We start from the raw sequence: 23786 nt of genomic DNA on the forward strand, positions 1-23786 counted from the left end.
CTTTTTATTGCTATATTGTATTCTCCCAAGTGCTTAATATAGTGCTCTGCACACAGTAAGCACTCAATAAATACGATTGAATGAATGAATTTAGTGCTTCCTGTGTGCACAGGACTGTACTAAGCACTTGGGAAAGTTCAAGAATAATAATAATAATAATAATAATGGCATTTATTAAGCGCTTACTATGTGCAAAGCACTGTTCTAAGCACTGGGGAGGTTACGAGGTAATCAGGTTGTCCCATGTGGGGCTCACAGTCTTAATCCCCATTTTCCAGATGAGGGAACTGAGGCCCAGAGAAGTGAAGTGACTTGCTTAAAGTCACACAGCTGACAATTGGCGGAGCTGGGATTTGAACCCATGACCTCTGACTCCAAAGCCCGGGCTCTTTCCACTGGGCCACGCTGCTTCTCCCAATATAACAAACAGACACAATCCCTGCCCACAACGAGCTACTTTTCCCACTGAGTAGAAAAATATCTGACCAATGCTGTCATCTCTGCCCCACCCTCTGTGAGTCTTCCCACTAGCTGAGGAATAATCGTCTAACGTGGCCCTCAGGGCCCCCCAAAAAACCCCCCAAATTACACAACTCATTAGGTCTCATTGACTATACACGCAGATATAGCACGTAAATTTTACTTTACTCAACTTGAATTCCCACCGGTCTCCGGGTTGGATACAGTGTTCCAAAAGGACCGAATTTGCATCCCACGAGAGCTAAAAATATTCCACAAATGCATCTGGGTCTCTGGTCTCTAAGGGGATAAACACAAACGAATCTCATGAAGAGAGAAATGGAAAATAACACGGAGGCATTACACAGCGTCTTCTGTCTCTTGGGCCTTTCGACGGTTCATTCATTCATTCAGTTGTATTTATTGAGCGCTTACTGTGTGCAGAGTACTGTACTAAGCGCTTGGGAAGTACAAGTTGGCAACATATAGAGACGGTCCCTACCCAACAGTGGGCTCACAGGCTAGAAGACGGTTGACGGTTATTGACAGTTCCGTGGAATGTCTGAAGGGAAAGACTATTAATCCAGTTGGCTGGCACACTATCCCATTCCAAGAATGCTGTTCCCAATTAAGGAAAAATTTAAGTTCCTCGGGTGTGCTTTTTGTTCTTTTCTCCTCTAGAAAATCAGTGTGTGTAACAATAATAATAATGGCATTTATTAAGCACTTACTATGTGCAAAGCACTGTTCTAGGGAATGTGCCTGTTATATTGTTATACTGTACTTTCTCAAGCGCTTAGTACAGTGCTCTGCACATAGTAAGTGCTCGATAAATAAGATTGACTGATTCTAAATCGTGCAAACGATAAGATACTTGCCACTAAGTTACTGAAGCAGCGTGGCTCAGTGGGAAGAGCCCGGGCTTTGGAGTCAGAGGTCGTGGGTTCAAATCCCGGCTCCGCCAATTGTCAGCTGTGTGACTTTGGGCAAGTCACTTCACTTCTCTGGGCCTCAGTCACCTCATCTGTAAAATGGGGTTAAAACTGTGAGCCCCACGTGGGACAACCTGATCACCTTGTAACCTCCCCAGCGCTTAGAACAGTGCTTTGCATGTAGTAAGCGCTTAACAAATACTATAAAAAGAAACAAAAAAACTCTCTGATTAGTGACTTCGGGGACAGGAAATGGTATGAATATTCACATTAATGATGATGATGCTGATGGTATTATTTACTCTGTGCCAAGCCCTGTTTTCAGCACAGAGACAGAAACAAAATAATCCCAGTTCTAGTCCCTTTACCCCACTGTCTAAGAAGGAGGGAGAACAGGCGCTGAATCCCCATTTTACAGATCAAAAAAACACGATACAGAGAAGTTAGGTGACTTGTCCAGGGTCACATGGCAGGTAAAAGATGGAGCAGCATTAGAACCCAGGTCTTCTGACTCCCGAGCCCATGCTCTTTCCACTCCGCCATGCTGTTTCCCAGGTAGGTTAGGGATTTTTGTACAACCATGACAGTTTTCTTCATCATCAATCAATCGTATTTATTGAGCGCTTACTGTGTGCAGAGCACTGTACTAAGCGCTTGAGCAACAACAGTAACCCCGCCCGCAATTCACCTTGGGACAGGATGGAAGCAGGAAGCCCGTTTGACATGTTCTGAAATATTCTCTATAGTTTAGTGATCGCCAAACCTAAGTGATCTAGAAGAGAACGTTTATTTTAACCCTGTTCTATTTTGGCTAAGTGTGCTACTTGCTATTATAATTCTGTCTGGAAACTAAAATTATCTGTGGCAAACTGAATCACCTCAAAGCCCTTTAATTTCATTGTTTCCAAAGAAATACGATTTTGTTCACAATCAATTTGACTGTAATCAATCAATGGTATTTATTGAGCATTCTCCGTGTGCTTTACTGTACTGTACTAAGCACCTTGTGCAGTGCTCAGCATACAGTAAGCGCTCAATAAATATGATTAAATTAATGAATAAAGTACAATAGAATGGCTTCGGGAGACGTGATCTCTGCCCACAAGGAGTTTACAGTCTACATTTTCCACCACTGAGATACTAATCTAATTCTTTCCAGACAGGTATATTCATTCATTCATATTTATTGAGCGCTTAATGTGTGCAGAGCACTGTACTAAGCGCTTGGGAAGTACAAGTTGGCAACATACAGAGACCGTCCCTACCCAACAACGGGCTCACAGTCTAGAAGGGGGAAGTATACAACCATTGATGCTTTAAAAACGTCAATAGCAATGCAGCTGAAAAAATACTTGTGCTAAAAACATGAATACCAGTAGTTTGAAGATCCTATCTTTAAAGCCAGAATTTGTAATTACTTATTATTCAGTCAATCAATCAATCGTATTTACTGAGCACTTACTGTGTGCAGAGCACTGTACTAAGCACTTGGAAAGTACAATTCGGCAACAGATAGAGACAATCCCTACCCAACAACAGGCTCACTTACAATGTAGTGTAGAGGCTAGAACCCGGGCCTGGGAGCCGGAAGGTCATGGGTTCTAATCCTGCCTCTGTCTCTTGTCTGCTGTGTGACCTGGGGCAAGTCACATCACTTATCTGTGCCTCAGTTGCCTCATCTATAAACAAAGGATTAAAACTGTGAGCCCCACGTGGGCCAGGGACTGTGTCCAACCTGATTACCTTGTATCAACCCCAGTGCTTAGGAACAGTGCTTAGCACACAGTAAGCACTTAACAAATGTCATAGTTACGATTATTACCAGACCAGGCATAGGGGACCTATTTCTGTATTGCTCCCATTCATTCAATCTTATTTATTGAGCACTTACTGTGTGCCGAGCACTATACTGAGCACTTGAGAGAGTACAAAATAATAATAAACAGACACATTCCCTGCCCACCATGGCTTACAGTCTAGAAGGAGAGACGCCATTAATGTAAATAAATAAATGGCAGATATGGACATAAGTGGTGTGGGGCTGGGAGGATGAATGAATAAAGGGAGCAAGTCAGGGGGATGCAGAAGGGAGTGGGAGAAGAGGAAAGGAGGGCTTAATCAATCAATCAATCAATTGTATTTATTGAGTGCTTACTGTGTGCAGAACACTGTACTAAGCGCTTGGGAAGTACAAGTTGGCAACATATAGAGACAGTCCCTACCCAACAGAGGGCTCACAGTCTAGAAGGGGGAGACAGAGAACAAAACAAAACATATTAACAAAATAAAATAAATAGAATAGATATGTACAAGTAAAATAAATAAATAAATAGAGTAATAAAAATGTACAAACATATATACATATATACAGGTGCTGTGGGGAAGGGAGGGAGGTAAGACGGGGGGATGGAGAGGGGGACGAAGGGGAGACGAAGGGGAGACGACGAAGGCTTAATCAGGGAAGGCCTCTGGGAGGAGGCAGGCCTTCAATAAAGCAAGGTCAAGTTGGGGTTTTTTATTTTTGTTTTCCATTTGATATATTATCTTCTCCTCCTGAGAAGATCCATACTTACGTTTCTTTTAAAGACTTCATCAATACCCTTGCAGGCCAACTCTTTAAAGGACAGTCTCCTTCTTCAGGCTCTATTGCTGCTTGGAGTGTTTTTCTACTCCACAGGTATTTTGGAAAATTCAACTATACACTGATAAAGAATGTGATTTGAATAAATGCATTTGCAAGAAGATTTTTTCCAGTTCTATCTCTTTCACCATTTGTTTCTTAATGAGAATCTCCCTTAGGTAAATTTACCCAATAAATCATGGCCATTACAAGAATCAGATTACCCATGGCTTGCAATTACTTCCCAAATGTCCCTAGAACAAATGAAAATAAAATCAGGAGATATCAAAGAGAAAATTTTGCCTGAAAATAAAAAAAATATTCTCTGTTTCATAAAACGGAATGACAGGTAACCTCTAAATTGCTGTGAGTGCAACTGAATATTCAGTCATTCATTCAATCGCATTTATTGAGTGCTTACTGTGTGCAAAGCACTGTACTAAGTGCTTGGAAAGTACAATTTGCAATCCCCACCCAACAACGGGCTCACAGTCTAGACGGGGAGACAGACCACAAAACAAAACAAGTAGATAGGCATCAAAAGCATAATATCATTGAATCATCAATGAATATCATCATCAAGGGCATTGCTGTGTGCAGAGCACTGTACTAAGCACTTGGGAGAGTACGACACCACAGAGTTGTTGGACAGAGAGTTTATCCCAAATCAATCAGTCAATGGTATTTATGGAGTGCTGACTGTGTGCAGAGCACTCTGCATTATTATTAATAATAATAATAATAATAATAATAATAATAATTGGCATTTGTTAAGCGCTTACTATGTGCAAAGCACTGTTCTAAGCGCTGGGGAGGATACAGGGTGATCGGATTGTCCCACGTGGGGCTCACAGTCTTCAGCCCCATTTTACAGATGAGGTAACTGAGGCCCAGAGAAGTGAAGTGACTTGCCCAAGATCACACAGCAGACATGTGGCGGAGTCGGGATTCGAACCCATGACCTCTGACTCCAAAGCCCGGGCTCTTTCCACTGAGCCACGCTGCTTCATTAAGTGCTTGGGAGAGAGAAATACCATGAGAGAAGCAGCATGGCCTAGGGGAAAGAGCACGAGCTTGGGATTCAGAGGTTGTGGGTTCAAATCCAAGCTCTGCCACATGTCTACTGTGTGACCTTGGGCAAGTCACTTCACTCTGCGTGCCTCAGTTACCTCACCTGTCAAATGGGTATCAAGATTGTGAGCCCCATGAGGAATATGGACTGTGCCCAACCTGATTACCTTGTATCTACCTCTGCGCTTAGAAAAGCACTTGGCATATAGTAAATGCTTAACAAATACCACAGTTATTATTATTATCATTATTACAACAGCACTGATAGACATGTTTCCTACCCGAAAGCTCACAAGTCTAAAAGGTGAGGCAGGCATTAAAATAAATTACAGGTATGTAGCACTTAGAACCATGCTTGGCACATAGTAAGCGCTTAACTAATGCTATCATTATTATTATTATTGTTATTATTACCATAGGTTCTGCAGGGATGAGGGTGGGGTGAATTCCAATCAGTCAAACCATCATATTTATGGAGTGCTTAATGTACGAAGAGCACTGTATTAAGTGCTTAGGAGAGTACGATACAACAGAATTGATAGTGATGACCCCTTCCTTCAATAATAATAATAATGATGGTATTTGTTAAGTGTTTACTATGTGCCAAGCACTGTTCTAAGCGCTGGGATAGATACATGGTAATCAGGTCATCCCAGGTGGGGCTCACACTTTTACTCCCCATTTTAGAGATGAGGTAACTGAGGCACAGAGAAGTTCAGTGACTTGACCAAAGTCCCACAGCTGGTAACTGGCAGATCCAGGATTAGAACCCACGACCTCTGATTCCCAAGCCCAGGAGGAACTTCAAGGAACTTACAGTCTAGATATGTATATATAATAGTAACAATAATAAGAATAATAAGAGTGGTATTTGTTAAGCGCTTAGTATGTGCCAAGCACGGTTCTAAGCGCTGGGGGTAGATACAAGGTGATCAGGTTATCCCATGTGGGGTTCACAGTCTTAATCCCCATTTTTCAGATGAGGTAACTGAGGCCTAGAGGCGTGAAGTGACTTGCCCAAAGTCACACAGCTGACAAGTGGCAGAGCCAGGATTAGAACCCATAACCTCTGACTCCCAAGCCCGGGCTCTTTCCACTAAGCCACGCTGCTTCTCTAATGTATAAATGTGTGCTGTGGAGTGCATATCAAGTGCTTAAGGAGTCATTCATTCATTCATTCAATCGTATTTATTGAGCGCTTACTGTGTGCAGAGCACTGTACTAAACTCTTGGGAAGTACAAGTTGGCAACATATAGAGACGGCCCCTACCCAACAGCGGGCTCACAGTCTAGACGGGGGAGACAGAGAACAAAACAAAACATATTAACAAAATAAAATAAATAGAATAAATATGTACAAATAGAGTAATTTATACATATATACAGGTGCTGTGGGGAGGGGAAGGAAGTAAGGCAGGGGGGATGGGGAGGGGAGGAGGGGGAGAGGAAGGAGGAGGCTCAGTCTGGGAAGGCCTCCTAGTCCAAATCCTAGTCCAAATCCTAGTGCAAGGGTGATGCAGAGGAAGAGGGAGTAGGGGAAAATGAGGCCTTAGTTGGGAAAGGCCTCTTGGAAGAGATATTTTAATAAGGCATCAGAGGAGGGGAGAGTGATGGTCTGTCTGATATTCAAGGGGAGGGCATTCCGGGCCAGAGCCAGGACGCGAGTGAGGCTTCGGAGCTGAGATAGATGAGATCAGGGTGAAGGGAAGTGTGTGGGCTGGGCTGCAGTAGAAAATCAAAGAGGTAAGAGAGGAGGGGGCAAGATGATTGACTGCTTTAAAGTCTGTGGGAAAGAGTTTCTGTTTGATGTGGAGGTGGATGGGCAATCACTGGAGGTTGTTAACGAGAGACGAAACAAGGACTGAACTTCTTTATTTAGAAAAATAGCAGGCAAGGTTAAAAAACCTCAGTAAATAATAATAATAATGATAATGGCATTTATTAAGCACTTACTATGTGCAAAACACTGTTCTAAGCGCTGGGGACGTTACAAGGTGATCAGGTTGTCCCCCGGGGGGCTCACAGTTTTCATCCCCATTTTACAAATGAGGTAACTGAGGCACAGAGAAGTGAAGTGACTGGTCCAAAGTCACACAGCAGACAGTTGGCGGAGCCGGGGTTTGAACCCATGACCTCTGACTCCAAAGCCCGGGATCTTTCCATTGAGCCACGCTGCTTCGCGAGTACTGATGCTTGTCGCTAGTTTGGCTATTTCCACTACAATTCCTTTCTGCCCACAGCCTGCTCTTTTCTAGGAAGCCTCATTTCTTTCAGTCCTTGTTCTTATGCTCCTCTATCTGACTCCACTAATAGATTTCAGATAAGGAAGGTCTGGAGTCATCCCACACAACAAAACCACAGGAATCTTAAAACGATCAGGAGGAAGATTTCCCCTAAGCTCCCTCTCCTCTACCTTCTCAGGAACAAGTCCACATCAAACACAAAGAACAATAATGACAATAATTCTGGTATTTGTTCAGCGCTTACTATGTTAGACTGTGAGCCCACTGTTGGGTAGGGACTGTCTCTATATGTTGCCAATTTGTACTTCCCAAGCGCTTAGTACAGTGCTCTGCACACAGTAAGCACTTAATAAATATGATTGATGATGATGATGATGTCAGACACTATACTAAGCACTGGGGTGGATACACGCAAATAGGGTTGGGCACAGTCCCACGTGGGGCTTACAGTCGTAATCTTCATTTTACAGATGAGGTAACTGAGGTACAGAGGAGAGAATAATAATAATAATAATGGCATTTATTAAGCACTTACTATGTGCAAAGCACCGTTCTAAGCACTGGGGAGGTTACAAGGTGATCAGGTTGTCCCACGGGGGGCTCACAGTCTTAATCCCCATTTTACAGAATACAGCACAAGATAAAGGTAGATCCTTTCCACAAGAAAGTAGGGGCAGGATGTCTGCTCCCTGATGATTGCAGTTCTTTCATAAGTAAAGCAGTAAAATATTTGTTCTTCTTAATAGAAGGTTCCATACCCATTCTCCCCCCCATGCCTTCAGATTAAAGCAAATAGCACCGCTTTTATTGGCATCCCCCTCTCATCCTTTCCTTTCCTTCTGAAAACCTAATGTGCACAGCAGATTCAACTCTACTGAGCGCTTACTGTATGCAGAGCACTGTACTGAGCCCTTGGGAGCGTACACCAGAACAATAAACAGACACACTCCCTGCTCACAACGAGTTTACAGTTTATCATCATCATCATCAATCGTATTTATTGAGCGCTTACTATGTGCAGAGCACTGTACTTAGCGCTTGGGAAGTACAAATTGGCAACATATAGAGACAGTCCCTACCCAACAGTGGGCTCGCAGTCTGGAGGAGACAGACGTTAATACAAAAAAATAAATTTATGACAGATAGGGACATAAGTGCTGTGGGGCTATTTATTCATTCATTCATTCAATCATATTTACTGAGCGCTTACTGTGTGCAGAGCACTGTACTAAGCGCTTGCACTGTACTAAGCTATGAGAGGGGATGAATAAAGGGAACAAGTCAAGCTGACGCAGAAGGGAGCGGGAAAAGAGGTAAGGAGGGCTTAGTCAGGGAAGCTTCTTGGAGGAGATGGGCCTTCAGTAAGGCTTTCAAGTGGGGAAAACCACCGGGTCGGCCAGTCGGAGCCGCCAGGTTGAATCAAGGCCCTACTGAGAGCTCACCTCCTCCAGGAGGCCTTCCCTGACTGAGCCCCTTCCTTCCTCTCCCCCTCGTCCCCCCTCCATCCCCCCCATCTTACCTCCTTCCCTTCCCCACAGCACCTGTATATATGTATATATGTTTGTACATAATTATTACTCTATTTATTTACTTCACTTGTACAGATCTGTTCTATTTATTTTATTTTGTTAGTATGTTTGGTTTTGTTCCCTGTCTTCCCCTTTTAGACTGTGAGCCCACTGTTGGGTAGGGATTGTCTCTATATGTTGCCAATTTGTACTTCCCAAGCGCTTAGTACAGTGCTCTGCACACAGTAAGCGCTCAATAAATTCGATTGATGATGATCCTCCGGGCCCACCGCGCACAAAATCCGGAGGTCTACCCCGTTATTCAACCCGCCCACCCAGAAAGGACTGGGACCTGGATGGACACACCCACGGTACCTCAGGATGGCCCGCAAGGCTCTCCGGGACACCAGAAGTCCACTGCTCCTCTGCTCTTCGGTCAGTGGGGGTTGGCAGGCATTCCAGGCCCCTTTGTGAGGAAATCGCTGCTTCCCATTCTCCTTGTGAGAGGAGGACAATGGCTGCGTGGACGAGAGGGAAGGCGCAGGCCACTGGGAAATCCGCTGGTGGGCTTCTCCGTTGCTCCTAAATCCACACAAAATGGGAACGGGACAGGGTGTTTTATGATTTTTCAAAAAAAAGTAACTTGCAGGGTCTGGACTATAAGCTCATGGTGGGCAGGGGATTCATTTAATCGTATTTATTGAGCAGTTACTGTGTGCAAAGCATGGTAACAATAATAATAATAATAATAATAATAATAATAATGGCATTTATTAAGCACTTACTATGTGCAAAGCACTGTTCTAAGCGCTGGGGGGATACAAGGTAATCAGGTTGTCCCACGGCGGGGGCTCACAGGCTTCATCCCCATTTTACAGATGAGGGAACTGAGGCCCGGAGAAGTGAAGTGACTTGCCCAAAGTCACACAGCTGACAACTGGCGAAGCTGGGATTTGAACCCATGACCTCTGACTCCAAAGCCCGGGCTCTTTCCACTGAGCCACGCTGCTTCTCCAAGCTTGGGAAGTACAAGTTAGTGCTTGGGAAGTACCAACTTTATTGTATTGGAATAATAATGATAATAATAATGGTGGTACTTGTTAAGCGCTTACTACGTGCCAAGCACCCCAAGTTAGTCAGGATGGACACAGTCCCTACCACACGTACAGATGAGGCAACTGAGGCCCAGAGAAGTGAAGTGACTTGCCCAAGGTCTCACATGAGACATGTGGCAGAGCCGGGATTAGAACCCATGAACTTCTGATGCCCAGGCCCGTGCTCTATCCATTAATAATAATAATAATAATAATGGTGTTTATTAAGCACTTACTATGTGCAAAGCACTGTTCTAAGCGCTGGGGTAGATACAAGGTAATCAAGTTGTCCCACCTGGGGCTCACAGACTTAATCCCCATTTTCCAGATGAGGGAACTGAGGCCCAGAGAAGTGAAGTGACTTGCCCAAAGTCACACAGCTGACAAGTGGCGGAGCCGGGATTTGAACCCATGAGTTTTGACTCCAAAGCCCAGGCTCGTTCCACTGAGCCATGCTGCTTCTCCAAGTTCTTAGTACAGTGGCCTAATCAATCAATCAATCAATCAATCGTATTTATTGAGCGCTATGTGCAGAGCACTGTACTAAGCGCTTGGGAAGTACAAATTGGCATCACATAGAGACAGTCCCTACCCAACAGTGGGCTCACAGTCTAAAAGGGGGAGACAGAGAACAGAACCAAACATACCAACAAAATAAAATAAGTAGGATAGAAATGTACAAGTAAAATAAATAAATAGAGTAATAAATATGTACAACCATATATACATATATACAGGTGCTGTGGGGAAGGAAAGGAGGTAAGACGGGGGGATGGAGAGGGGGACGAGGGGGAGAGAAAAGAAGGGGCTCAGTCTGGGAAGGCCTCCTGGAGGAGGTGAGCTCTCAGCAGGGCCTTGACACTGTAGGGCCTACACACTGTAGGGCCTACACACTGTAGCAGGGCCTACACACTGTAAGCGCTCAATAAATACCAACGATTGATTGATTGATACACAGAGTAAGCGTTCAAATGCCATTGATTGTGCCAGTTCATAAAAGAAGATGGCTTGGAAAATGCCTGATCTCTTTATGAAAACTGACCTAAATAGGGATTTTTCCATCCAAGTGCAAAATGACTGGTTTATGCTCCCTTGCAAAATTCACCTTGTAAGATTTGTTTTTATTGAACAAGCTGTCATTGTTCAGTCAATAAGGGTGGAACGAGGGGACAAGATTTTAGCTCAGAGATAGTTCAGCAGGCAACAGAATTGTAGACCAGCTAATCGGAATAGGTTAAACAATGTAGAGAATTTATCCTTCCCCAAGCAACCATGTTAAATCCCGGCACTTATTCTATCCTGCCTTGATTACCTTATCAGCCTTCTCGCTGAGCTCCCTGCCTCGTCTCCTGCTCGGATCATTTTCCCACAAATGAGAAGCAGCGTGGCTCAGTGGAAAGAGCCCGGGCTTTGGAATCAGAGGTCATGGGTTCAAATCCCGGCTCCACCAACTGTCAGCTGTGTGACTTTGGGCAAGTCAATCAATCAATCAATCAATCAATTGTATTTATTGAGCGCTTACTGTGTGCACAGCACTGTACTAAGCGCTTGGGAAGTACAAGTTGGCAACATATAGAGACGGTCCCTACCCAACAGTGGGCTCACTTCACTTCTCTGCGCCTCAGTTACCTCATCTGTAAAATGGGGATTACGACTGTGAGCAACCCCCCCCACCCCAGCCCTCCCGTGGGACAACCTGATCACCTTGTAACCTCCCCAGTGCTTAGAACAGTGCTTTGCACATAGTAAGCGCTTAACAAATACCATCATTATTATTATTATTATTACAAAATCGTTCAGTCCAAATTTCTCCACTCTTCAAGAACCTCCAATGGTGGCTCATCCTCCTCCACAACAAATAGAAACTCATCACCATCGGCTTTAAAGCACTCAAATCACTTTGCCCCCTCCTAAGTCACCTCGCTACTCTCCTACTGCGAACCCAGCCTGCACACTTCCCTCATCGTGCCTCGATTTCCTCTATTTCACCACCAAACTCTCCCCCACCCCCTGCCTCTGGCCTGAAATGCCTTCCCTCTTCCTATCTGACGACAATGACTCTCCCTGCCTTCAAACCCTTATTGAAGGCACATCTCCTCCAAGATGTTTCCCTAAATAAACCCTCATTTCCTTTGCTCCTTTCTTCATCACCGTGATTTGCTCCTGTCATTCATAATAATAATGATGGAATTTGTTAAGTGCTTACTATGTGCAAAGCACTGTTCTAAGCGCTCGGGGGGATACAAGGTGATCAGGCTGTCCCTCGGGGGGCTCACAGTCTCAATCGCCATTTCACAGATGAGGTAACTGAGGCCCAGAGAAGTGAAGTGACTTGCCCAAAGTCACACAGCTGACAAGTGAGTCAGAGGTCATGGGTTCAAATCCCCCCTCCGCCACTTGTCAGCTGTGTGACTTTGGGAAACTCACTTCTCTGGGCCTCAGTTACCTCATCTGTAAAAGGGGGATTAAGACTGTAAGCCCCCTGTGGGACAACCTCATCACCTTGTAACCGCCCCAGCGCTTAGAACAGTGCTTTGCACATAGTAAGCGCTTAATAAATGCCATCATTATTATTATTATTATTAAGTGGCGGAGCCAGGATTAGAACCCATGACCTCTGGCTCCCAAGCCCATGCTCTTTCCACTGAGCCACACTGCTTCTCTATCCCTCCACCTCAGCCCCACAGCACTTATATGTCTGTTGATTGTTGTAGTGTACTCTCCCAAGCGCTTAGTACAGGGCTCTGTGCAAAGTAAGCGTTCAATAAATACAATTGAATGAATGAATGACTCCATATCCATAATGTATTTATTTATATGAATGCTTGTCTCTCCCTCTAGAGTGTGAGCTTGTTGTAGTCAGGGAACTTGTCAACCAACTCTGTTTATACTGTCCTCTCCCGAGTGCTTAATACAGTGCTCTGCACACAGTAAACACCTATTTATTTATTTATTTTACTTTTACATATTTATTCTATTTTATTCTGTTAATATGTTTTGTTTTGTTCTCTGTCTCCCCCTTCTAGACTGTGAGCCCACTGTTGGGTAGGGACCGTCTCTATATGTTGCCAAATTGTACTTCCCAAGCGCTTAGTGCAGTGCTCTGCACAGAGTAAGCGCTCAATAAATACGATTGATTGAATGAATGAATGAATAAATACAATTGAATGATTGATCAGGCAACTAATGGAGATGAGATGGGGCAAAGGATTCATCCCTTGTGGAAAATTACTCCTTAAAAACATTTTAAATAAGAAGCATCCTGGTGCAGTAATCCTGGGATATTCCAATGTACGGCCCTAGAAAGGATCTGTTGGTCTTTTTACTCCCAAAAAGGCAAGTTCTAAAACCTAAACACCTGTACCCTGGGAACATATGTCCAATTAAGCACTTAGTACAGTGCTCTGAACACAGGAAGTGCTCAGTAAATACGGTTGAATGAATTAAAATTAAGCACTTAGTAGAGTGCTTTGAACAGAGGAAGTGCTCAATAAATATGGTTGAATGAATTGAAATGGAAAACTTTACATAGGTGAACCAATCAAAGGGAGAGTCCATACAGCTGTCACATTTATTTCCTATCAATGCAACAAACAAAGAAAGGTGAAGCCAAGTGAAGTGAGGGAAAATAAAGCATCCTTGCCGCTGGCCCTCTAAATAATTAAACCTGTCTGCCAGTAGACGTGTTTCGGTTTCACCGTTCCCCAGTGGCCCTCGAAAATAACCTGGTTAACGCGACAAATTGGAAGTCAGAGTGAACAGAAGATCGGTGTGACCCCAGAAAAACTCAGGCCGCTGTTTTTCTACGCAATTTGCACCGGTCCCTGACAAGGGGACGCGGGGGTGGGGAGAGCAAGTCAACCACGACCCTTCTCTTTTTAAGAAAATGTGGAGTTACTGAGTATGAACAGAGCACAGGTGGTGTTATCTGATCATCATATGCCCGGGCAGGGCAGTAATTAACATTTATGAACACAGCCTAGCTGGCTGCCTCTCATCTTTTAGTAGGAGGATAAAGAGGTAGAAAAGGAAAGACAGGCAGGGGAGTAACTATAAAGGGATGAATATATATGAATGTACATATATATCATTTTTATTGATGCTAACTGTGGGCAGAGCACAGTACTAAGCGCTTGGGAGAGTACAATCATGGCATAGTGAATAGACCCCAGGCCTGGGAGCCATAGATCATAGGTTCTAATGACGGCTCTGCCCTTCATTCTTTCAATCGTATTTATTGAGCGCTTACTGTGTGCAGAGCACTGGACTAAGCCCTTGGGAAGTACAAGTTGGCAACATATAGAGACGGTCCCTACCCAACAGTGGGCTCACAGTCTAGAAGGGGGAGACAGAGAAAAAAACATATTAACAAAATAAAATAAATAGAATAAATATGTCAAATAAAATAAATAAATACAGTAATAATGCCACTTGTCTGCTGTATGAACTTGGGCAAGTCACTTCACTTCTCTGTGCCACTGTTACCTCATCTGTAAAGTGGGAGTTGAAACTGTGAGCCCCATGTGGGACAGGGACTGTGTCCAACCCAATTTGCTTGGATCTACTCCAGTGCTTAGTACAGTTTCTGGCACATGGTCAGCTCTTAACAAATACCACAATTATTATTACTATTATTATTATTATTATTATTATTATTATTATTATTATTACAATATAACAGGATTGGTAGACAAGTTCTCTGCCCATAATTAGCTTATCTTTCCACCCTTTCCTCTCCATCCAAACTGCTACCCTGCTCGTTCAAGCTCTCATCCTATCCCGCCTGGACTACTGCATCAGCCTTCTGTCTGATCTCCCATCCTCGTGTCTCTCCCCACTTCAGTCCATACTTCATGCTGCTGCCCAGATTGTCTTTGTCCAGAAATGCTCTGGGCATGTTACTCCCCTCCTCAAAAATCTCCGGTGGCTACCAATCAATCTGCGTATCAGGCAGAGACTCCTCACCCTGGGCTTCCAGGCTGTCCATCACCTCGCCCCCTCCTACCTCACCTCCCTTCTCTCCTTCTACAGCCCACCCAGCACCCTCCGCTCCTCTAATCACTAATCTCCTACTAATCTCCTAATCACTAATCTCCTAATCACTAATCTCCTCACCGTACCTCATTCTCGCCTGTCCCACCATCAACCCCCAGCTCACGTCCTCCCCCTGGCCTGGAATGCCCTCCCTCTGCCCATCCGCCAAGCTAGCTCTCTTCCTCCCTTCAAGGCCCTACTGAAAGCTCACCTCCTCCAGGAGGCCTTCCCACCCTGAGCCCCTTCCTTCCTCTCCCTCTCGTCCCCCTCTCCATCCCCCCATCTTACCTCCTTCCCTTCCCCACAGCACCCGTATATATATATATATATATATATATATATATACACATATACATATATATATATATGTTTGTACATATTTATTACTCTATTTATTTATTTATTTATTTTACTTGTACATATCTATTCTATTTATTTTATTTTGTTAGTATGTTTTGTTCTCTGTCTCCCCCTTTTAGACTGTGAGCCCACTGTTGGGTAGGGACTGTCTCTATATGTTGCCAATTTGTACTTTCCAAGCGCTTAGTACAGTGCTCTGCACATAGTAAGCGCTCAATAAATACGATTGATGATGATGAAGAGAGAAGAAATGAGCCATCCAAGGAAAGGCAAGCATAAAGAAGAATTCAGGCTTATAAATACTGACAAACTTCGAATATTGTAAGCTATCAAACTGTCAGTTGATTATGTATTCAGGATTCTAAATTGTTCCTATGTCTCAATCATTCCTGCTGTCAGCTGGCCATAAAGTCAGAAAGAAAGGCCAAAATTTTACCAGTTCTATCTAAATGCACACAATTAATGGTTGGGTTTTCCCAACAGGGAAGGGCAAGAAGCTTTTAAGATGCTGGCTATGAGAACTCAACCAAGCCTCAGTCCCCCAGAACTTATGTGCATATCCCTAATTTATTTATTTATATTAATATCTGCTCTTCCTCTAGACTGCAAGCTCCTTGTGGGCAGAGATCATGTCTACCAACTCTGTTCTATTGTACTCTCCCAAGGGCTTAGTACAGTGTTCTGCACTCAGTAAGCTCTCAATAAATCAGATCGATTAGTCGATTGTTTAGAGGCTTAGAGAGAACCATTTGTCAGGGGATGTTTCTCTATGGAATGAGAATCACAAGAGGAGGTATAGGTATGCGAGGATAGGGGAAAATTTTGTGGGTTCTTTCTAGGCTGAATTTAAGTGAAAAATATTATTAATAATAATAATAATTGTGGTATTGGTTAAGTGCTTACTATGTGCCAGGCACTGTACTTAGTGCTGGAGTGTATACAAGCAAATTGGGTTGGACACAGTCTCTGTCCCCCGTGGGGCTCACAGTCTCAATCCCCATTTTAAACTCCTTTAACCCCACGGCTCCCTAAAGTTATCACCCCATCTCCCACTTACCATTCCTCTCCAAACTTCCCGAGCAAGTTGTCCGCCCCCACTGTCTCAAATTCCTCTCCTCCAATTCTCTCCTTGATTCCCTCCAGCGTGGCTTCCGTCCCCTTCACTCCGCAGAAACCGCCCTCTCAAAGGTCTCCAACGATCTTCTTCTTGCCAAATCCAACGGCCTCTACTCCATCCTAATCCTCCCAGACCTCTCAGCCACCCTTGACTGTAGACCACCCCCTCGTCCTTGAAACTTTAACCGACCTTGGATTCACTGACACTGTCCTCTCTTGGTTCTCCTCCTACCTCTCCGACTGCTCCTTCCCAGTCTCCTTCGTGGGCTTCTCTTCCCCCTCTCACCCCCTAATTGTGGGGGTCCCTCAAGGCTCAGCTCTAGGTCCCCGTCATCTATTCTCCCTCTACACCCACTCCTTTGGAGAACTCATTCGCTCCCATGGCTTTAATTACCACTTTTATACAGATGATTCCCAAATCTACATCTCCAGCTCTGACCTCTCCCCTGCCCTGCAATCTTCCACTTCCTCCGGCCTTCAAGACATCTCCGATTGGATGTCCCACCAACACTTCAAATGAAACACGTCCAAAAGTGAACATCCTATCTTCCCACCCAAACCCTATCCTCCCCACATCATCCCCATCACTGTAGGCAACACCACCATGCTCCCTATCTCACAGGCGCATAACCTCGGGGTTGTCCTCAGACTCATCTCTTTCATTCCACCCACATAGTCAATCTGTCACCAAATCCCGTCTGTTCTACTTTCACAACATTACTAAAATCCACCCTTTCCTCTCCATCCAAACTGCTACCACGTTGATCCGAGCACTCATCCTATCCCTCCTTGACTTGGAATCTGCCTCCTTACTGATCTCCAGGCCTCCTGTCTCTCCCCACTCCAATCCATACTTCACTCTGCTGCACGGATCATTTATCAACAAAAACGTTTAGTCCGTGTCTCCCCACTCCTCAAGACCCTTTAATGGCTGCCCATCCATCCCACATCAGACAGAAACTCTGTTCCATTGGCTTTAAAGCGCTCAGACAGCTCGCCCCCTCCCACCTCACCTCACTCAGCGTTTAGAACAGTGCTTTGCACATAGTAAGCGCTTAACAAATGCCATTATTATAACCTCCTACTCCAGCCCAGCCCGCACACTTTGCTCCTCTAGTGACAGCTTACTCACAGGGCCCCCATCTCATCTATCTCACCACTGACCCTTTTCCCACATCCTTCCCCTAGCCTGAAACTCCCTCACCCCTCAGCGTGGCTTAGTAGCAAGAGGACGGGCTTGGGAGTCAGAGGTTGTGGGTTCTAATCCCGACTCCACCACGTGTTTGCTGTGTGACCCTGGGTAAGTCACTTAACTTCTCTGTGCCTCAGTTCCCTCATCTGGAAAATGGGGATGAAGACTGTGAGCCCCACGTGGGATAACCTGACAACTTTGTATCTACCCCAGCGTTTAGAACAGTGCTTGGCACATAGAAAGCGCTTAACAAATACCATCATTATTATATATGCCTGACCACCACTCTCTCCACCTTCAAGGAGAAGCAGTGTGGCTCAATGGAAACACCACAGGCTTTGGAGTCAGAGGTCATGGGTTCAAATCCCGGCTCTGCCAATTGTCAGCTCTGTGACTTTGGGCAAGTCACTTCACTTCTCTGTGCCTCAGTTACCTCATCTGTAAAATGGGGATTAAGACTGTGAGCTCCCCCCCCCCCCCGCCCTCCCATGGGACAACCTGATCACCTTGTAACCTCCCCAGTGCTTAGAACAGTGCTTTGCACATAGTAAGCACTTAATAAGTGCCACTATTATTATTATAGCATTAAGGTCACACCTATTCCAAGAGGCCTTCCCCAATTAAACTTTCTTTTCCCCAGCTGGCTCTCCCTTCTGCATTGTCTAAGCACTTGGATCTGTGTGTGACCTTTGGATATTTAATATCCTCCCCACTCCCAACCCCACAGCACATATGTACACAGCTTTAAATTACTATAAATTACTATTTAGTAACATTAATGTCTGTCTCCTCCTCTAGACTGTTATCATGTTATGGGCAGGGAACACGTCTGCTAATTCTGTTGCACTGTATTCTCCCAAGTACTTAGTATGCTGCTGTGCGTATAGTAAGTGCTCAATAAACACCATTGATTGACTGATTGATATTCCAAGCTAGGTTGAGATGATGTGGAAAGGGATTTTCCAGATGGCATTGCTGAGCAGAACAATGGGTATTGAGCAAGTTACAATGATATTATTAGAGTGATCCACGGTGGGTAGCTAAAGTCCACTACCCAGGGAGAGCTCATGGCGAACAGCATGAGAAGCAAGGTGGCTTAGTGGAAACAGCGCGGGCTAGGGATTCAAAGGTTGAGGGTTCTAATCCCAGCTCCGTGACTTTGGTCAAGTCACTTGACTTCTCTGTGCCTCAGTTACCTCATCTGTAGAATGGGGATTATTCATTCATTCATTCAATTGTATTTTTTGAGCGCTTACTGTGTGCAGAGCACTGTACTAAGCACTTGGGAAGTACAAGTCGGAAACATATAGAGACGGTCCCTACCCAACAGTGGGCTCACAGTCCAGAAGATTAGGACTGTGAGCCCCACGTGGGACAACCTGATGACCTTGTATCTCCCCCAGCACTTAGAACAGCACTTAACAAATACCATCATTATTATTATTATAACAAACTTCTGCCCCTGGGAATGTGTCTACTGACTCTGTCATCCTCTCTAAGCGCTTAGTCCAATGTTCTTCACATAGTAAGTACTCAGTAAATACTATTGATTGATTAATAAATAGCTTTTGAGCTACCACCAGCCAATCAATTACATAAATCAATCGAATTTATTGAGGGCTTACTGTGTGCAGGGTACTGTACTAAGTGCTTGGAAGAGAATGAACAACAATATAACAAACACATTCCCTACCCACAGGAGTTTACAATCTAGAGGGGGAGACAGACAGTAATATAAATAATTACAGATCTGTACCTAAGTCAGTCATTCATTCATTCAATCGTATTTATTGAGCACTTACTGTGTGCAGAGCACTGTACTAAGTGCTTGGGAAGTACAAGTTGGCAACTTATACAGACAGTCCCTACCCAACAACGGGCTCACAGGCTAGAAGGGGGAGACAGAAGACAAAACAAAACATGTAGACAGGTGTCAAGTCGTCAGAACAAACAGAATTAAATTGTACTTTCCCAGTCCTTAGTACAGTGCTCTGCACACAGTAAGTGCTCAAAATATATGAATGAATGAATTAAAGCTAAATGCACATCATTAACAAAATAAATAGAATAGTAAATATGTACAAGTAAAATAAATAGAGTGATAAATCTGTACAAACATATATACAGGTGCTGTGGGGAGGGGAAGGTGGTAGGGCGGGGTGGGATGGGGAGGAGGAGAGGAAAAGAGGGGCTCAGCCTGGGAAGGCCTCTTGGAGGAGGTGAGCTCTCAGTAGGGCTTTGAAGGGAGGAAGAGAGCTAGCTTGGCAGATGTGCGGAGGGAGGGCATTCCAGGCCAGGGGGAGGACGTGGGCCGGGGGTCGATGGTGGGACAGGTGAGAACGAGGCCCAGTAAGGAGGTTAGCGGTGGCAGAGGAGCGGAGGGTGCAGGCTGGGCTGGAGAAGGAGAGAAGGGAGGGGAGGCAGGAGGGGGCGAGGTGATGGACAGCCTTGAAGCTTGAAGCTTGCTTGATTCGTAGGTTGACAGGCAGCCATTGGAGATTTTTGAGGAGGGGAGTAACATGCCCAGAGCGTTTCTGCACAAAGATGATCCACCGAGTCCTGTGGGGCTGGGGGAGTGAATAAAGGGGGCAAGTCAGGGAGACTCAGAAGGGAGTGGGAAAAGAGAAAATGAGGGCTTAGTCAGGGAAGGCCTCTTGGAGGAGATGGGTCTTCAATAGGGATTTGAAGCGGGGGAGAGTAATCGTCTATCAGATATGAAGAGGGAGGGCGTTCCAGGCCGGAGGCAGGATGTGGGCAGTGAGATCGAGATGCAGTGGGTAGGTTGGCATTAGAGGAGTGAAGTATGTGGCATGGGTTGTAGCAAAAGAGCAGTGAGATGAGGTAGGAGGAGGCAAGGTGATGGACTGCTTTAAAGCCAATGGTGAGGAGTTTCTGTTTGATGCAGAAGTGGATGGGCAACCACTGGAGGTTCTTGAAGAGTGGGGAAACATGGACTGAACGTTTTTGTAGGAAAATGATTCAGGAAGCAGAGTGAAGTACGACTGGAGAAGAAAGAGACAGAAGGCTGAGAGGTCAGTAAGAAGGCTGAGAGAGTAATCAAGGTGGGATGGGATAAGTGTTTGGATTAATATAGTAGCAGTTTGGTTGGAGACAAAAGGATGGATTTTAGCAATATGGAAAAAGTTGAACTGACAGGATTTAGTGATAGATTGAATATGTGGGTTGAATGAGAGAGAAGAGATGAGGATAACGCCAAGGTTACAGGCCTGTGAGACAGGAAGGGTGGTGGTGCTGTCTACAGTTATGGGAAAGTCACGGGGAGGACGGGGTTTGGGTGCGAAGATAAGGAGTTCTGTTTTGGATATGTTAAGCTTGAGGTGATGGGAGGGCATCCAAGTTGAGATGTCTTGATGGCAAGAAGCAATGTGAGACTGCCAAGAGGGAGAGAGATCAGGGCTGGAGATGCAGAAAACAATAATAATAAAAATAATAATAATAATGATGGCATTTGTTAAGCGCTTACTATAAGCCAAGCACTACTAAGTGCTGGGGTAGATAGTAACCAGGTTGTCCCACGTGGGGCTCACAGTCTTAATCCCCATTTTGCAGAGGAGGTAACTGAGGCACAGAGAAGTGAAGTGACTTGCCTGTCACACAGCTGACAAGTGGCAGGGGCGGAATTAGAACCCACGACCTCTGACTCCCAAGCCCGGGCTCTTTCCACTAAGCCACACTGCCTCCCCCTAGTACAGTGCCTTGCACATGGTAAGCACTCAATAAAAGCAATTGGTTGATTGCAGAGCACTGTACTTGGGAGAGTGCAATACAAAAAGAAAATAAGATACAGAGCATGAAGTCTAAATAAATGAAGGACCACTTTGAAAATGACTTACAATTTTGCCTTGTTGAAGGACAGGAAGAAGAGATCGTACACCAAACACACTCCAAACACTGTGATCCCCGTTTCTTTCACCAGCATTGCGCAAGTGCCCAGAAACAAACTGAGCAGCAAGAAGAAAGGAGAGACCGTGGGAGGGAAATTCTCCCCAACGCAATACTTGTCCACGCTCCTGAAACATAAATTTGAGAGTCAGTAATTAAAAAGAAATTGACTGGGTCCCCATCAATTCTTTAGCAAATTTCTCCCCAGTTAAAAAGTTCAAAAACTTCCTCGGGTCTCAGGTATATTTATTGATTTTATCGAAACACGAATCCACATCTACCTACTCCTCAAGAACCAGTGGTTGCCCATCCACCTCCACATCAAACAGAAACTCCTTATTATCAACTTTAAATCTGCTTTCTCCCTCCTATCTCATCTCACTCATCTCCCACTACAGCCCAACCCACACATTTCACTCCTCCAGCCCAAGCTTGCTCACTGTACCCTGAATCCAACCAGCTTATCTTCTATCTACCCTAGCAGTTAGAGCAGTGCTTGGCACACAGCAATAATAATAATAATAATAATAATGGCATTTGTTAAGTGCTTACTATGTTCAAAGCACTGTTCTAAGTTCTGGAGGAAATACAAGGTGATCATGTTACAATAGTGTTGGTATTTGTTAAGCGCTTACTATGTGCAAAGCACTGTTCTAAGCGCTGGGGTAGATACAAGTTAATCAGGTTGTCCCACGAGGGGCTCACAGTCTTCATCCCCATTTTCCAGATGAGGGAACTGAGGCCCAGAGAAGTGAAGTGACTTGCCCAACGTCACACAGCTGACAAGTGGCAGAGCCGGGATTTGAACCCCCGACCTCTGACTCCAAAGCCCGTGCTCTTTCCACTGAGCCACGCTGCTTCCCACGCTACGTTATCCCACGTAGGGCTCACAGTCTTAATCCCCATTTTACAGATGAGGTAACTGAGGCTCAGAGAAGTGACTTGCCCAAGGTCACACAGCTGATAAGTGGGGGAGCAGGGATTAGAATCCGTGACCTCTGACTCCCAAGACTGTGCTCTTTCCACTGAGCCATGCTGCTTCTCCTGTTACTGTGCTTAACAATGATAATAACAATAATTATAATTGCGATATTTGTTAATCAATCAATCAATCGTATTATTGAGCGCTTACTGTGTGCAGAGCACTGTACTAAGCACTTGGGAAGTACAAGCTAGCAACACCTAGAGACAGTCCCTACCCAACAGTGGGCTCACAGTCTAGAAGAAGTAAGTTAAGCATTTACTACGTGCCAGGGACTGTACTAAGCGCTGGGGTGGATACAAGCAAATCGGGTTGGACACAGGCCCTGTCCCCCATCGGGCTCCCAGTCTCAATCCCCATTTTCCAGATGAGGCCCAGAGACGTGAAATGACTTGCTCAAGGTCACACAGCAGACAAGCGGCAGAGCGGGGATATGAACCCAGAACCTCCTAACACCCAGGCTCGTGCTCTCCCCATTACGCATTGCTGCTTCCAATCCAAATACCATAAATGAATGGGAGATGTTTGATTCTGTTAATGCATCACCAGAGTCAGGTGTTGAGGTTTTGATTCATTCATTCATTCAATCGTATTTATTGAGCGCTTACTGGGTGCAGAGCACTGTACTAAGCGCTTGGGAAGTACAAGTCGGCAACATAAAGAGACGGTCCCTACCCAACAACGGGCTCACAGTCTAGAAGGGGGAGACGGACAACAAAACAAAACACGTAGACAGGTATCAAGTCTTGTTAGGCAGCCAGAAGAGAGGCTGGGGACTAAAGGGAAGAAAATGTCGGTGAGTTCCATACCTGTGATAGGAGAGAAAGGCCAACAGAAAGAGCAAACAGGCTAAGACATCCGCTCGGCCTACGATACCGGTCACCTGAGAAAAGGAAAGCTCAGGTTAGGGAAGTAGCATTCCCCAAACGCCCCCAAAATATGCCAACGCAGACTTCGTTGTTTCAGGATGAAAAAAGTGCATCCCGAAGGAAAATTCTCTTGCTACCACAAACTGATACTGTGTCTGCAATGTGCCCCGAAGTCACGTATTCGATGACAGGAAGCAGTGTGGCCTAGTGGATAGAAACACAGGCCCAGGAGTCAAAAGGATCTGGTTTCTAATCCCGGCTCCGAAACTCGTCTGTGTGTGACCGTGGGCAAGTCATTTCACCTCTCTGGGACTCAGTTCCATCATCTGGAAAATGGATTTGAGACTGTGAGTCCTACAGGGACAGGGATTGTGTCCAACCTAATTATCTTGTATTTACCCCA

General features: G+C 45.0%; 1 protein-coding gene across 1 annotated transcript in view; it reads right to left on the bottom strand.

Moving 5' to 3' along the window:
• TMTC1 (transmembrane O-mannosyltransferase targeting cadherins 1) overlaps positions 1-23786 on the bottom strand; it is a 412328-nt gene that overhangs the window by 348714 nt on the left and 39828 nt on the right. Inside the window, exons 3-5 of the mRNA XM_038765197.1 lie at positions 23324-23397; positions 21484-21660; positions 9209-9415 (exon numbers count right to left, since the gene is read on the bottom strand). Of these exons, the coding sequence (XP_038621125.1) occupies positions 9209-9415; positions 21484-21660; positions 23324-23397 (458 nt within the window). The remainder of the gene's footprint in view (positions 1-9208; positions 9416-21483; positions 21661-23323; positions 23398-23786) is intronic.

This window comes from Tachyglossus aculeatus, chromosome 2 (assembly GCF_015852505.1).
Source record: "Tachyglossus aculeatus isolate mTacAcu1 chromosome 2, mTacAcu1.pri, whole genome shotgun sequence".
Taxonomy (NCBI): Eukaryota; Metazoa; Chordata; class Mammalia; order Monotremata; family Tachyglossidae; genus Tachyglossus; species Tachyglossus aculeatus.